This window comes from Hemiscyllium ocellatum, chromosome 22, assembly GCF_020745735.1.
Source record: "Hemiscyllium ocellatum isolate sHemOce1 chromosome 22, sHemOce1.pat.X.cur, whole genome shotgun sequence".
Classification (NCBI taxonomy): domain Eukaryota; kingdom Metazoa; phylum Chordata; class Chondrichthyes; order Orectolobiformes; family Hemiscylliidae; genus Hemiscyllium; species Hemiscyllium ocellatum.
Genome location: NC_083422.1, coordinates 15,589,074 through 15,601,845, shown reverse-complemented (window position 1 = coordinate 15,601,845; position 12,772 = coordinate 15,589,074). Strand labels below are relative to the sequence as shown.

General features: G+C 39.9%; 2 protein-coding genes across 5 annotated transcripts in view; one reads left to right on the top strand and one right to left on the bottom strand.

Moving 5' to 3' along the window:
* Window positions 1-280: 280 nt before the first annotated feature.
* acta2 (actin alpha 2, smooth muscle) lies at window positions 281-8,459 on the top strand. Of its 2 annotated transcripts, none has more exons than XM_060841889.1 (9): window positions 281-386; window positions 1,692-1,837; window positions 2,689-2,817; window positions 2,961-3,071; window positions 3,333-3,417; window positions 3,503-3,664; window positions 4,551-4,742; window positions 5,382-5,563; window positions 7,753-8,459. In XM_060841889.1, exons 2-9 carry the CDS (start codon window positions 1,709-1,711, stop codon window positions 7,894-7,896), a joined length of 1,134 nt encoding a protein of 377 aa, XP_060697872.1. In that variant the 5' UTR covers window positions 281-386; window positions 1,692-1,708; the 3' UTR covers window positions 7,897-8,459. The 2 variants fall into 2 exon arrangements, with proteins under 2 accessions (XP_060697872.1, XP_060697873.1); XM_060841890.1 differs by lacking the exon at window positions 281-386 and adding an exon at window positions 644-665.
* Window positions 8,460-9,849: 1,390 nt separating this feature from the next.
* The window catches only part of stambpl1 (STAM binding protein-like 1), a 66,309-nt gene continuing 63,386 nt past the window's right edge, over window positions 9,850-12,772 (bottom strand). For all 3 annotated transcript variants that reach the window (XM_060842353.1, XM_060842354.1, XM_060842355.1), the window contains exon 11: window positions 9,850-10,193. In XM_060842353.1, the coding sequence (XP_060698336.1) occupies window positions 10,137-10,193 (57 nt within the window). In that variant the 3' untranslated portion in view covers window positions 9,850-10,136. The remainder of the gene's footprint in view (window positions 10,194-12,772) is intronic.

Below are 12,772 nucleotides of genomic sequence, written 5' to 3'. Positions count from 1 at the left end.
ATGAAGTTTAACCTGGCCGCGTTCAGATTCTCAGTGGTCACGCAGGATGATCAAACTATGGCAAGACCCATTTATCAGTGGGCTGTCAGTGTATATTTGCAGCTGCTGCCGAGTTGTCGCTCTGTTTACGCTAAACGCTGAGATTCCCCTTCACTCCATGAACTGCGCAGTTGGAATGTACACCGGCCACCCAGAGAAGGGCTTTTGTGAGAACCGTATATGGCTGTGGAACAGCAATCCATGCAGCCGGGCTCGGGGTCTGGTCCTTTTTTGGGGCTGATGTGGGTGGATCAGAAGGTGACGAGACTCAAGGGCTATAAAACTTAACAAAGCGGGGAGGAAGCGTGCACCATCCCAGAGTAAAGGACCCCGGCAAAGCAGACAGGGTGAGTCCCAGGCAAGGGTTAATTACCTGACTTCAATATCTGCATTTACTCACATCTTGTACTGATGGGCAAACTGTGAGTAGTGCGCTGCATGCATGGGGCTCTCTCAAATTAAAACCTGACATTTTGTTTTTTGAAGAAAATGCTAAAAGGCAAATGGATAACCATGACCTGTCGTTTTGCTTACTGAGTGGCGATAAAATACCAGAACGGTTTAACGTGGAAATCTGCCGCTTTCTGTGTCGAGTTTGAAAAGTGGGCTTCAGGACTGATAACAAAGTGGGTTTGATTTTTGTTTTGTAGTTGCTGACTGACAGACTTGTAGTAAGGGTTTCTATCTGAATTGAGAGTCAGCATAGGCAATTACTGCTTGTTTCTAGAAGCCATGAGTATCTGAGGGATAATTCATTAAATTGCTCTCCAGATTTTGACAGTTTTATGTTTGAGCACTCCTTGTTTATATCTCCAGATGTGCTGAAGTTTGACTCTGCTCCTGTTTATATAGACTGGCTGCCTACAGTGTATATAATGCTTTAATTTGGACTTCAGAATCTCCAGCTTTTTTACTCCTGGAATCAACTCCTTTTTCAGTATTATTTGTAGTGGCCTATTGTCAGAACGGATAAGGGTGACAGTGCCTGACGAAGAATCCACGGGTTTACGAACAGAGCCCGTTGCTTGTCGTGGACCAGCCCAGCTGTAACACTGGGTAGCAGCCGCTCCGTCTTGTGGATTTTCTGGGTTCATGACTAAATATGGTCCTTTCCCAATCCCTTTCCAGCGCCCCTCTGCTCGCTCGTGGTACTGCAAGTCCGAGGTGAATGCCCGAGGATGGGCAGGAGCAACTTGGACTAAGAAATACATACTTGAGGAGAACTTTTATGGTGCTGCAGGCGATTTCCTAATTAGGGAAAAAAAAGATGCATTAAAATAAATTGGACTTCCTGTTAGAGGGCAGGGACCTATTGGCTCTTTTGAAAACTCCAAACAGCCTTGAACTGAAAGAAACTGCCTGAGAAAGTGGGAATTTGATTCAGATTTATTTGTGCTGTATATTCTGAATTCACAAGAGAGTGCAGAATCATTGCTGGGATCTGTAAATTAAAGAAGCGGTTCATTCCCAAAATTGTTTCATTTTGATCTAACAAGTGCCAAGTTGTTCCACATCCCATCCTGGGATCTTTCTCAACACACTAAAGATTGCATTGAATCTATTACTAACCACGTGAATCAACACACACACACACACAGAGGTCTGGTTGTGTTGTCTGGTCTGAAATGGTATCTCTCCTTTCTCCTCACCAGATCCATACAGATTGACCATGTGTGACGAGGAGGAAAGTACAGCGCTGGTTTGCGATAACGGCTCCGGACTGTGTAAGGCTGGCTTCGCCGGGGATGACGCTCCCCGAGCGGTCTTCCCCTCAATCGTGGGCCGCCCTCGCCATCAGGTCAGCAGCCAGGCACATGCAGCAACTGCTCAGCTACAACAGCGGCCTGTGGCTTCTTATTAACTCTGCTGGATGTGTGCACTAGATACTCATCGATGTTTCAAATCACTTTTAGACAGACAGGGAGAGACAAAATATTGAGTTTTGATAGAGGCAGGGTCATCTCCATTAGTCAGAGGGCGAAAGGGGGACACTGGCAGTTGGGAAAACAGGCAGAGTGGAGCTGGGATATGTTTCACACTAGAACCATTCTGATCTGGAATCCATTTCCTGAAAAAGTGGTGCAAGTAAAATCAGTGGTAACTTTCAAACAGTACATGCACATAAAAGGATTCATGGCAGTGGAATGAATAACTTTTATATTCAATGATGGCATGTGGGAGCAAATTGCCTTCTGTGCTGCATAATTTTATGAAAATGACAAGCTTTGATGCTGGATGAAATTTATCCCATAAGAGCCAAAAGTCATCATCGGAGCAAATTACTACAGATGCTGGATTCTGTACTGAAAACAGACATATGCTGGAAATCACTGTGGGCCAGACAGTATCCGTGCAGAGAGAGCAAGCTAAGATTTTGAATCCAGATCACTCTTCATCAGAGCTGAGTCGAAGAATTAGAAACATTAGCTTGTTCCCTCTCCACGGATGCCTTCTGACCCACTGTGATTTCCAAAAGTCATTTTAACTTATAGCTCTGCAGCTAGCTAAATGACAAATTCACAGTAACTCCATGTTAATTATTCCAGTGATAGTTGTTGCATTCTGGCTCCCCTAATTGTATATTGTCAAACATTGCTGTAGTGTGTTGATCATACATATGAACTCTACGTGTTCTGTTCGACCTTACAGGGTGTTATGGTTGGAATGGGCCAGAAAGACAGCTACGTGGGCGATGAGGCTCAGAGTAAAAGGGGGATCCTGACCCTGAAATATCCAATCGAGCATGGCATCATCACAAATTGGGACGACATGGAGAAGGCAAGAGAGCATTTGCAACCTTCCTGAACAACGTGGCTGGGAACATCCAAAGGCCTGATATTGAACTAAGCTAATTGATATAATAATTGACAGTGGGATGAACAGAACAGCCGTATTTTAAAACACTGCTCTTTTTCCCACAGATCTGGCACCACACTTTCTATAATGAGCTACGTGTAGCTCCTGAGGAACATCCAACTCTGCTCACCGAGGCTCCCCTGAATCCCAAGGCCAACCGCGAAAAGATGACCCAGGTACTGTGCTGCCTGTTTGTTGCTAGCTTCTCACTAATGCACTTGCTCTTGACTCGCTACACTATGCTGCAATGATTTGGCAAATCCATTAAGTGGATCTAGCACATCCACTAAATAAACATTCTGTTAAAAAATATTGATGTAACAATTTCCAAGCCATTGAAAGCTTTGAACGTGGTTTTCAGTTATGCCAGTTTAATCAATGGACTGACAAGTGTTTAATTACGTAATGGCATGACATACTATTTTCTTCACTTCCAGATCATGTTTGAGACTTTCAATGTGCCAGCCATGTATGTTGCTATCCAGGCCGTGCTGTCCCTTTACGCGTCTGGCCGTACAACTGGTGAGTCTGGGTGGTGTTACCTGCATTGCAGGATGGGAGGGCCTACTTCTGTGGCTGTTTCTGATCAGGTGGTTGTTGTGTGCAGGTATCGTGCTGGACTCTGGAGATGGTGTCACCCACAATGTGCCAATCTACGAGGGTTATGCCCTGCCCCATGCCATCATGCGTCTGGATCTGGCCGGCCGTGATCTCACTGACTACCTCATGAAAATCCTTACTGAACGCGGCTATTCATTTGTCACCACAGGTAAGGAGCAGGATGGCTTTTTTAAAAATACAGCCACAACTCTACATGGCTGTGGTTTTGAGGACAACTACTTTCTGTTAAAAGTACATTTAAGCTTACAGTGATCCAATAAGTGTAAAGCAGGAGGCTTTCATGTGCTGAAGTACAGACATGAAAAATGTGTTGCTGGAAAAGCGCAGCAGGTCAGGCAGCATCAAAGGAGCAGGAGAATCCTGAAGGGCTTATGCCCTAAACGTCGATTCTCCTGCTCCTTTGATGCTGCCTGACCTGCTGTGCTTTTCCAGCAACACATTTTTCAGCTCTGATCTCCAGCATCTGCAGTTCTCACTTTCTGCTAGTTAAGTACAGACATATCATACATCTTTCAACTAATTGTTTTTTTAATGAAAGGAATTAAAAACTGTTTGTATCCCCAGTTTAGAATAATTTGAGAAACGCCTAATCCTAACAGCGGTGACAAAGCCTATTTCCCCCAGTTGTCTCACTGATGAATTCAAAGTCAAGTCTTCATGTAGGATCCTTGAGATTATTCAACCAACAGATGGATATAAACAGCTCCAAATAAAACTAACTCATGTTCCCCCTTCCCTCAGGAAAGGCAAGCAGCATTTTACATAACAAGGAAAGACTGTGATCGATGTTATCCACCTGGAGCAAGTGCAAATTCAATTGATGCAAATGATCAGATCATTAGAAAGTTGCTGGGCAGCCATTAAAAGATTTGTTTACTTTTACTTCTCATTTTTTTCAAAATATTCCTTGCAACATGATGCCTCAATAATTTCATTTCCACTTTAAATTTAGTGGGAAGGAGAGCAAACACAAGCCTATGTGCAGTAGAATTATCAAAGACAAATCTTATGTACTACTTCCCTTTGATTCCCAGCTGAACGTGAGATTGTCCGTGATATTAAGGAGAAGCTGTGCTACGTGGCTCTTGACTTTGAGAATGAGATGGCCACAGCTGCCTCCTCATCCTCCTTAGAGAAGAGTTATGAACTGCCTGATGGCCAGGTCATCACCATTGGCAATGAGCGTTTCCGTTGCCCAGAGACTCTCTTCCAGCCATCTTTCATTGGTGAGTTGATTTTATGGAGTAAGCATTAGTTGCTAATTCTGTTAAGTGGTTCATAGGATCTAAAAAGCACACATTGGTGAGCTATGCTGTATCCTGGACCATGGTAGCTGGAATACTATCATGACCAACATCCTCCTTATTGAATAGGAAAACTGCATCCACATTTGGGACTACAATGAATTTTTATTACTAATTCACACTAACATCAACTGACTCAGGAGTAGTCAACTCTCAAATGAGTCATTCATGGCCAGAGCCATCATCATTGTATTCTGAAACTGTGTACTGTATGTTCAAACATCTCCATGGGTAAATGATGTTCTGGTTCAGAATTAGCCAGATCTAACTGACTGGTGAAACACGTTCAAGGGACTGAATGGCCTACTCCTGTTCCTATGGTCCCCATGTACCTGTTTGGAAACAGTATGTGCCATAATATAACTAACAACACTTTATCTAACCAGTATCTGCTTAATCCATTTGTGATTATGAATTAAATCACATCTCAACAAACAGCAGGTTTACAAGCTTGCATTTTTCTCCATAGTCAGCATGATGAAATATCTTTTACATAGGTGTCTGGAATTTAAAACTTCCTTTGATCTTACTGATTTACTATATATACCATCTACTTGGCAGGAATGGAGTCTGCAGGGATCCATGAGACCACATATAACAGCATCATGAAGTGTGATATCGACATCAGGAAGGATTTGTACGCCAACAATGTACTGTCTGGAGGTACCACCATGTACCCTGGTATCGCTGACCGTATGCAAAAGGAAATCACAGCATTGGCTCCCAGCACCATGAAAATCAAGGTTAGTAATTAAGGAAATTAAACAGCAGTATTATTTTGTGTCTGATCATTACTAATAGTATCAAACAGAATGGTTGTTTCTCCAACAAAATGAAGCAAAAGGGATGAAAAAGATTATGTTTTTCTGTGATTGTATTGTTCAAGCCAGAACAAGGCAGAAATCACTCATGTTGATGTTCAGACCATGTAGTCACCATAAACATCAGCTGATACTCACATTGTTTCTGCCTCAATGCATTCTGTCAATGGTACCTTTAACACAGTACAATACAGACAACATAGGTATCCACCATATATGAAAGGCAAGTTTCTCTAATGTGCATTCCATTGGTAAGTCTATTTATAAAGTGCACAACTATAAATTATTTAAAGCCAATCTCAACAATTCTTGACTTAATATTTTGTCTTCAGAGATAATTTTAAGAATTTTCTTGACCCAACTCATAAAAGATCTATGTTAAATATCCTTATTGATAAAATGCACTTCCAATTAGATAGGTATTTATGTTCAACAAATATGGTTCTACATGGGTTACATGTTAAAAACAAATCTACAAATTTCTTTTTAATTAACAGAACTCTGATAAACGTTGAAGAATCTTTCTAAAATATATTAACTTTAAATAACTGTATATTTAAAAAAGACTTATAACTCTTATGTCTGAAGTTATTGGAGTTGAACAGTGGCAAAAATAGCTAAGATAGATGGATAAGCATGGAGAGATGTTAATGCAAACTATTCATCCAAGTCCTGACCTTGAGCCTGAGGAGTGCTTTTCCTTGAAGTGATACGAGAAAACAGGTATCTGTCTTCTTTGACTGGCTGAACAATAGTGTGAGAGCAATTTATCTCTCTTACTACTCAGTCAGGCAATGATGTCTAATGACAATGCGGAACAGAGGCCAAATTCATGAAAAGGAGCACTAAGTATTATTTCATGGCATGTGGGAGTCCCGGGCAAGATCTGCATTTATTGCCCATCCCTAACTGCCCTTGAAACGTGTGGCCTGCTCAGTCCTTTCAGACGAATGTTTCGAATCAACCACATTACTATGCGTCTAGAGTTAGAGAGAGACTAAACTAGGTTAGGACAGTAAATATTCTTTCTTCAAGGACATAAAGCAAACCAGATAGGCTTTTACAACAACTAGTAGTAGTTTCATGGTTGCTGTGTCAGTGACTAATTTTCAATTCTAGATTTATTAAGTGAATTTAAATTCCACCAGCTGCCATGACAGGATCTGAAACCCTATTCCCAGGGAGTTGCACAGGGCTCTGAATTACTTGTCCAGTGATATTACCATCACACCACCATCTCTCTTGCAGTAATATATTTTAGCATTGGCAATTGGCTGCATGAAAATGAAGTTTAGATTACCAAAACGTAACATTTTAACACTACTTCAAACCAACAACAATTTCAAGTTCTCTAATACTTCAGCCTGTAGTAAGTCTTGTAAATTATAGTTTAATTTCAGAATTTATGTGTACTTTAATCAGTATTGTAGATTGACTGTGTGCAACCTTTTAATAACAGGAATTGGAGTTTGACAGCACATCTGTTTGTTGGGGAAGTGGGTGTAGGATTTGGCTTTTGGTCACAATCCTAAAAATATTGTGATTTTGTTTTAATAATGTTAGGAGGCTTATTTCATCCACCGAGTAGGAATATGTTACATCATTTTAACATCTCATCCAAAAGATTGCACTTTTGGATATTCAATATTTAGTACAGTAGGCCATGCTAGAATAAGGTGCTGAGATAGGTCTTGAACCCCCAGCCATGTTAGGACAAAGTAGAGCTAACAGGCATCAGTGCCCACAAATAAGCTTGTATCCACAGTACCAGAAGGTCTCCAAATGGTGATATTCCAAAGGATGAGGCGCCTCCTCATGGACAGGAAGTGGAAAAATGGCAAGTAACTAAGCACCTTAGATCATCATCATGTCCTTATAGCCAACTGAACAGCTGCACTGACAAAGCCAGATCCCCAGCCCACCTCCACAGTTAGCAAACGTTTGTGGGAATTTGAAGAAAGCAAAATAAAAGTTGTAAAATAACAATTCCAATAGAAAGCCACTTTCTCAAAGAATCAAATGAGTGAACCTTGCCCATTATTTAAGTTGTGATTGCAAACTGGTTATGTATAAGTCACTGATATCATTTTGTTATGTACCTTTTATAATAGATCATTGCTCCTCCTGAACGCAAATACTCAGTCTGGATTGGTGGCTCCATCCTGGCCTCTCTCTCCACCTTCCAGCAGATGTGGATTAGCAAGCCCGAATATGATGAGGCTGGTCCATCTATTGTACACCGCAAATGCTTTTAAACCATCATCTTTCCTCTTCCTCTTTTTGTATCTTTTTGCAACAAGAAAACTGTGAATGTGCAATTAGAGAAACATACTTTCTACTGTTTTCATTCCATTGCTCTGTCACTAGACATTAGCTGTAGCTTTACCTGAATGAATGGGAGTTTTTAAAATAAAGTCAGAATGTACTGCCAGAATATTCACAATTGTCTTGTTGTCCTGAAATATTTGACACCTATTTATTTCGTAGAGTAATGGTGAACTAATCAGACTTAACTATAAACAAAGATGACAGAGAAAATTTAAACTGTATCTTGGTTTATTTATTACAAGATATCACCTTTAATTTTAAATTTGGTTTGAAACTTTTGGCTTCAGATTAAATAATCTCCCATTGCCAATTTATATAAGTTTTGTTCACATTTTCCTAAACTGCTTACATCTCCTTTCATTGTTGTCTGCTTCTACTTTATTTTCTGGGAAATGCCGTCATCTTGGATTTAATGCTCAATAAAAAAAATGATGGTTTAATAAACTGTTACAGGGGATGCTTGATTCAAGCAGTCCACTGGGTTTCTGAACTCAGGTGTGTCTTGTGCTGTTAATAATAGAAATTAATAATCCAATTTAACAAAGAACTCAATTGGAAGACCCATATTGAAAACTTACTTTTTGTTATTCAGTTTCAATTACTCTGAAAACAGTACTATTTCAAGCAGAGGTGTTACATGTGGTTAACAGTACTGAACATGAAAACTAAAGAAATTAAAATAACAGTATTTTTGAAATATAACATGACTACCAGTTACCTTAAATCTTTAGATTTTTCTTTGTTCCCATATAAAGTTGGAATGAGTACAGTCTAACAATATCATAATGTTTGCTGCATGAAACTGCTCACCCATAAAAATTATTATACAGTAAATGTTACCTTTGAAGTGTTCCATGTTGAATTCAGTAATAATCCAGTGTGTTGCTAATTAAGCATCATTCCTATCAGTGTAAACTGTTCCTTTAAACTAGTTACTTTGTGTTAAACTATCCAAGAAAATTTTGGGTCATTCAAATAGGTTGAGAATCAAACAAAAATAATTTTCACTATTTTTACAATATGCATTTGTGAAGGAAAAGCAATTATTCATGCAATTCATAGGAATGATGTAATATTTACAATATACTAATATGGCTACTTTCATCAAGACCCAACTGATTCTGTACACTAGTGTTCACCAGTAGCTCTTACATCAGGCACATCCCACAGCAATTCATATGTTAAAAGGTTAAATTCATCACTGGTGATGTTACTATCCCATCCTCTCAGTTAATAGGCAGCTAATTAGAATAAAACCAAATAGGTTTACTGGAAACCTACAAAAATGATAGCTAACAGAACAACATTGTCCATTGCATTAGTTATATGACTAACTGAGAAATTAAATGTGCCCACTGTATTACCCAATAAGTAATTGTGACATATGTGGTCTTGGTGTTCACATTTGTAAGTGAACTTTAACCCTTTTGGGTGTTTGGTGGTAAACAGTTAGACAAAAAGCAGAGTTCGTAAGTATTTTTAAACACTGAATGGTCTACATCAATTAAACATTGATATATACTTAGGTTGTGTGAGTATTGCACACTTAAGATATTTTCTATTCAGATTAGTCGATCTGGCTAAGACGGTGTCACCGCAGCTATGGCTGTGGTCACTCAACAATTTCTTTTGGTAACAATAGCTTGGAAACTTTCTGCACCTTTCTTTTTATAAAAGTAACTTGGACAAAACATTTTGTAGGATTCCCCTGGCCACATGGGATCAAACAGATGGTTAAATTGAATGAGAATGATTGAATGACAACATTACAAGGTGCAACCTAAAAATCAGTAATGAAGAAAAAAACACCACTTCTAAAAGCTTTAACTTTGCTAAGTTGTACGTTTTAAACACACAACAAGAAAAGCACACACCAAACATAGCAAAGAAATGAACAGCATTTATTGGCTTCTGAGTGAAGTTCAGGGTCAATTTTATAAACACTTCTGGACATAACTAGCATTTGCAATTTCACATCATACATGTGAAATACTTGGTGCATTTCAAAAAGAAATATTAACCACCTTATTTCACTTTGCTTCACCTGAATGTACAAAAAGTGTTAAATAATCCAGTTGTCTGAAACTGGTCATAAAAACCTGAAAGCAACATATTGTTTATTCTAAATAATTTATACAGACTCCAGGATTGTAGTAGTCTCATGCTGTCACCTCATGTCCATGATGATGATACTCAGATCCTTTACAACGATGTGTTTGCAAGTCTGAAAGAAAATTAGTCATGAGTTTGGCATGTAATGTTTACATCGTACTGTATTAAATAAGCAACCATCCAGAAAAATGCTTCTACTAGATGCTGTATATTTCATCAACTTGTTAGACTTCTTTTAACTACATAATGAATGTTCCTTCATTGTTTCTATCTGTAACACTTTTTTTTCCCATCCTCTGTACTTTATCTATTACAACCTCCAACTCTGGCCTCTTGTGTTCCCTCCACTCCTTCATAATGCCCCTCACCAGCACCAGCATCCAATTAAGCTCTGAAACTCCATTGCGACACCTCTTTCCATCTCTCACAACCCCAATAAATCAGGACTTTATGATACCTGGATGAATTTACTGCGGTGACCAAACTTTTAGACAACGTTCCCAAATGTTTGATTCAATATCAGATTTTTTTCTGGGACATTTATCTTAAAAGTGACTTGTCAGGGTACATTAGATGGAGACATGAAGACATCAAGTGAAACCAAGGCACAACAGAATCAGGAAAGCAAAAAGGTCAATGGAAAGACTACGGTTACACTGAACCACAATAGAACTTTTGTATTTAGCATGTATTCTCTATAATATTCCTCTTCCACTTCACTGGCAACACTTCACATTATAATTTATGAACTTTATGCTCAGAAATACAGAAGAATGGACAAGGAAAATGAAATAACTCCACAGAGTCTGGTATTCCTGTCACCAAATCTCCCTTTACTTACACGTGGAGAGTCCTTGACACTGATCCAGCTCCCTCAGAGCCAGCTCTCAGAGTGAACAGACCTTCTGACACTCCTGTTTATATCTGTCAGCCAGGGCTTCCTGATTGGAACAGATTAACAGCCCAGCCAGGGAACTCATATTGTCGCCAGTCTGACTGAGTTTGGGGAACACCACTTGACTGAAGACAACTGCATAGCCTCACTCAGGACATATCCTAAACTGAGGGACTGTAGGTCAGCTCACAGTAAAACCCCAAAACAAAGCCAAGCATGGGCTAAACAGTTAAAATTTTCTTGAGAATCTGGACCAGCAGACATTTGTAGTTGCTGCCTGTATGCAGACTCGAGACAGCAAAACGGTCCCACTAGACCTAAATAGAGTAAGAGAATTCATAGGCTGGTATGCAGGAGAGTGCACACTCTAGAAAGCCCACCTACATCTGGTTTGGAACAGTTAAATTGCTTAGCAACATCCAAATCAAAACCAAACAAAATAAACATATGTTTAAATGGTCACCCAGTTCTAATGGAGGTCAATACCAGTGATCGCAGAACCAGTCTTTAACAAAACTTGTTCTGAACTCCAGCCGTTAAGTTTGCGCGAGACCTCGGCTAGACTGAGAATGAATACCGGGGAACCTTTACAGATTCCAGACTCTGGTGAGAAGCAGCTGATTCAGTCACCACTGATTCTAATGCAAGGTTCAGGCTCAAGCTTGATGGGGTGAAATTGGTTGAAATAGATTCACCAAGATTGGTGCAACATTTTCAATTACAAAATAGCTGCCTGAGCAAAGTCCAAATTAAATACCCAAAAGTTTCTCAGGAAGTTCTAGGGACTATCAAAGGAGCCAAGGCCACCTTCCTTGTTGACCTGGAAACCATTTCACAATTCTGCAAGGCTCACTCAAAAGCACGGGCAAACGTAGAGGCAGAAGTCAGAAGGTCGGAAAGCGAAGGAATGATCAAACCAGGACAGTTTGCAGAATGGGCAGATTGTGTTAGTCCAACTAATTGGTTCACCTTTGTGGGGATTTTAAACAAATAGGTAGCTGCTTTTTGCAGCTGGCTAAATACCTAATCCCTCACACAGAGGATTTATACACAAAGCTGGCAGGGGGGTGTTGTCCGTCAAGAAGCTGGACAGAAACGATCCATATTTGCAACTGGAGTTAGATGAGGATTCCCAGAAGTACTCTCCAATTCATATCCCATTAGGGTTTGTACCAATATACGTGACTGCCATTTGGGGTATCATCAGCCTGTGCAATTTTTTAGCTGACAATGTAGAACATTTTACTAGGTATACCTCAGGTCACCATTTATCGGGATGATTTGCAAATTATTAGGGAGACTAATAAGGAGCACTTAGAGAACTTGGATATAGTCCTTAGACATTTCTCCCAGGTGGGGTTATGACTTAAAAGGAAAACATGCGTGCTTCAGGTACCCTATGTGACCTACTTTAACTACAGAGTCAACAAGACTGGGGTATACCTGTTGGAATATGAAGTGAGGGTGATCAAAGGTGCCCCGGCTCCCATGTCTGTACCAGAGCTTTGGTCTTTCCTTGGGCTGGTGAACTATTACGGAAAATTCATATATAACCTGGTCTTCCTTTGGTACCTTACCATCAACTCATAGAAAAGGGTCAACCTTGGAAATGGTCATGTGGCCAAGCCATAGTCTTCAGGGAAGTGAAGAAATAATTGTCATCCTCTAAGGTGTTGGCACACTATGGTCCCAAGCAAAATTTGATATGGGCATGTGATGCCTCTCTGTATGGCATTGGTTAGTATTAGTTCATAGTTGGCTCAATGGAGAGAATGCCCAATAGTCTATGTATCCAT

Coding starts and splice junctions, on each gene's coding strand:
- acta2 (XM_060841889.1), top strand. CDS start 1,709: ATGTGTGACGAGGAGGAAAGTACAGCGCTGGTTTGCGATAACGGCTCC. Junction 2,818..2,960: donor ATTGGGACGACATGGAGAAG/GCAAGAGAGCAT, acceptor TTTTTCCCACAG/ATCTGGCACCACACTTTCTA. Junction 4,743..5,381: donor CTTCCAGCCATCTTTCATTG/GTGAGTTGATTT, acceptor TCTACTTGGCAG/GAATGGAGTCTGCAGGGATC.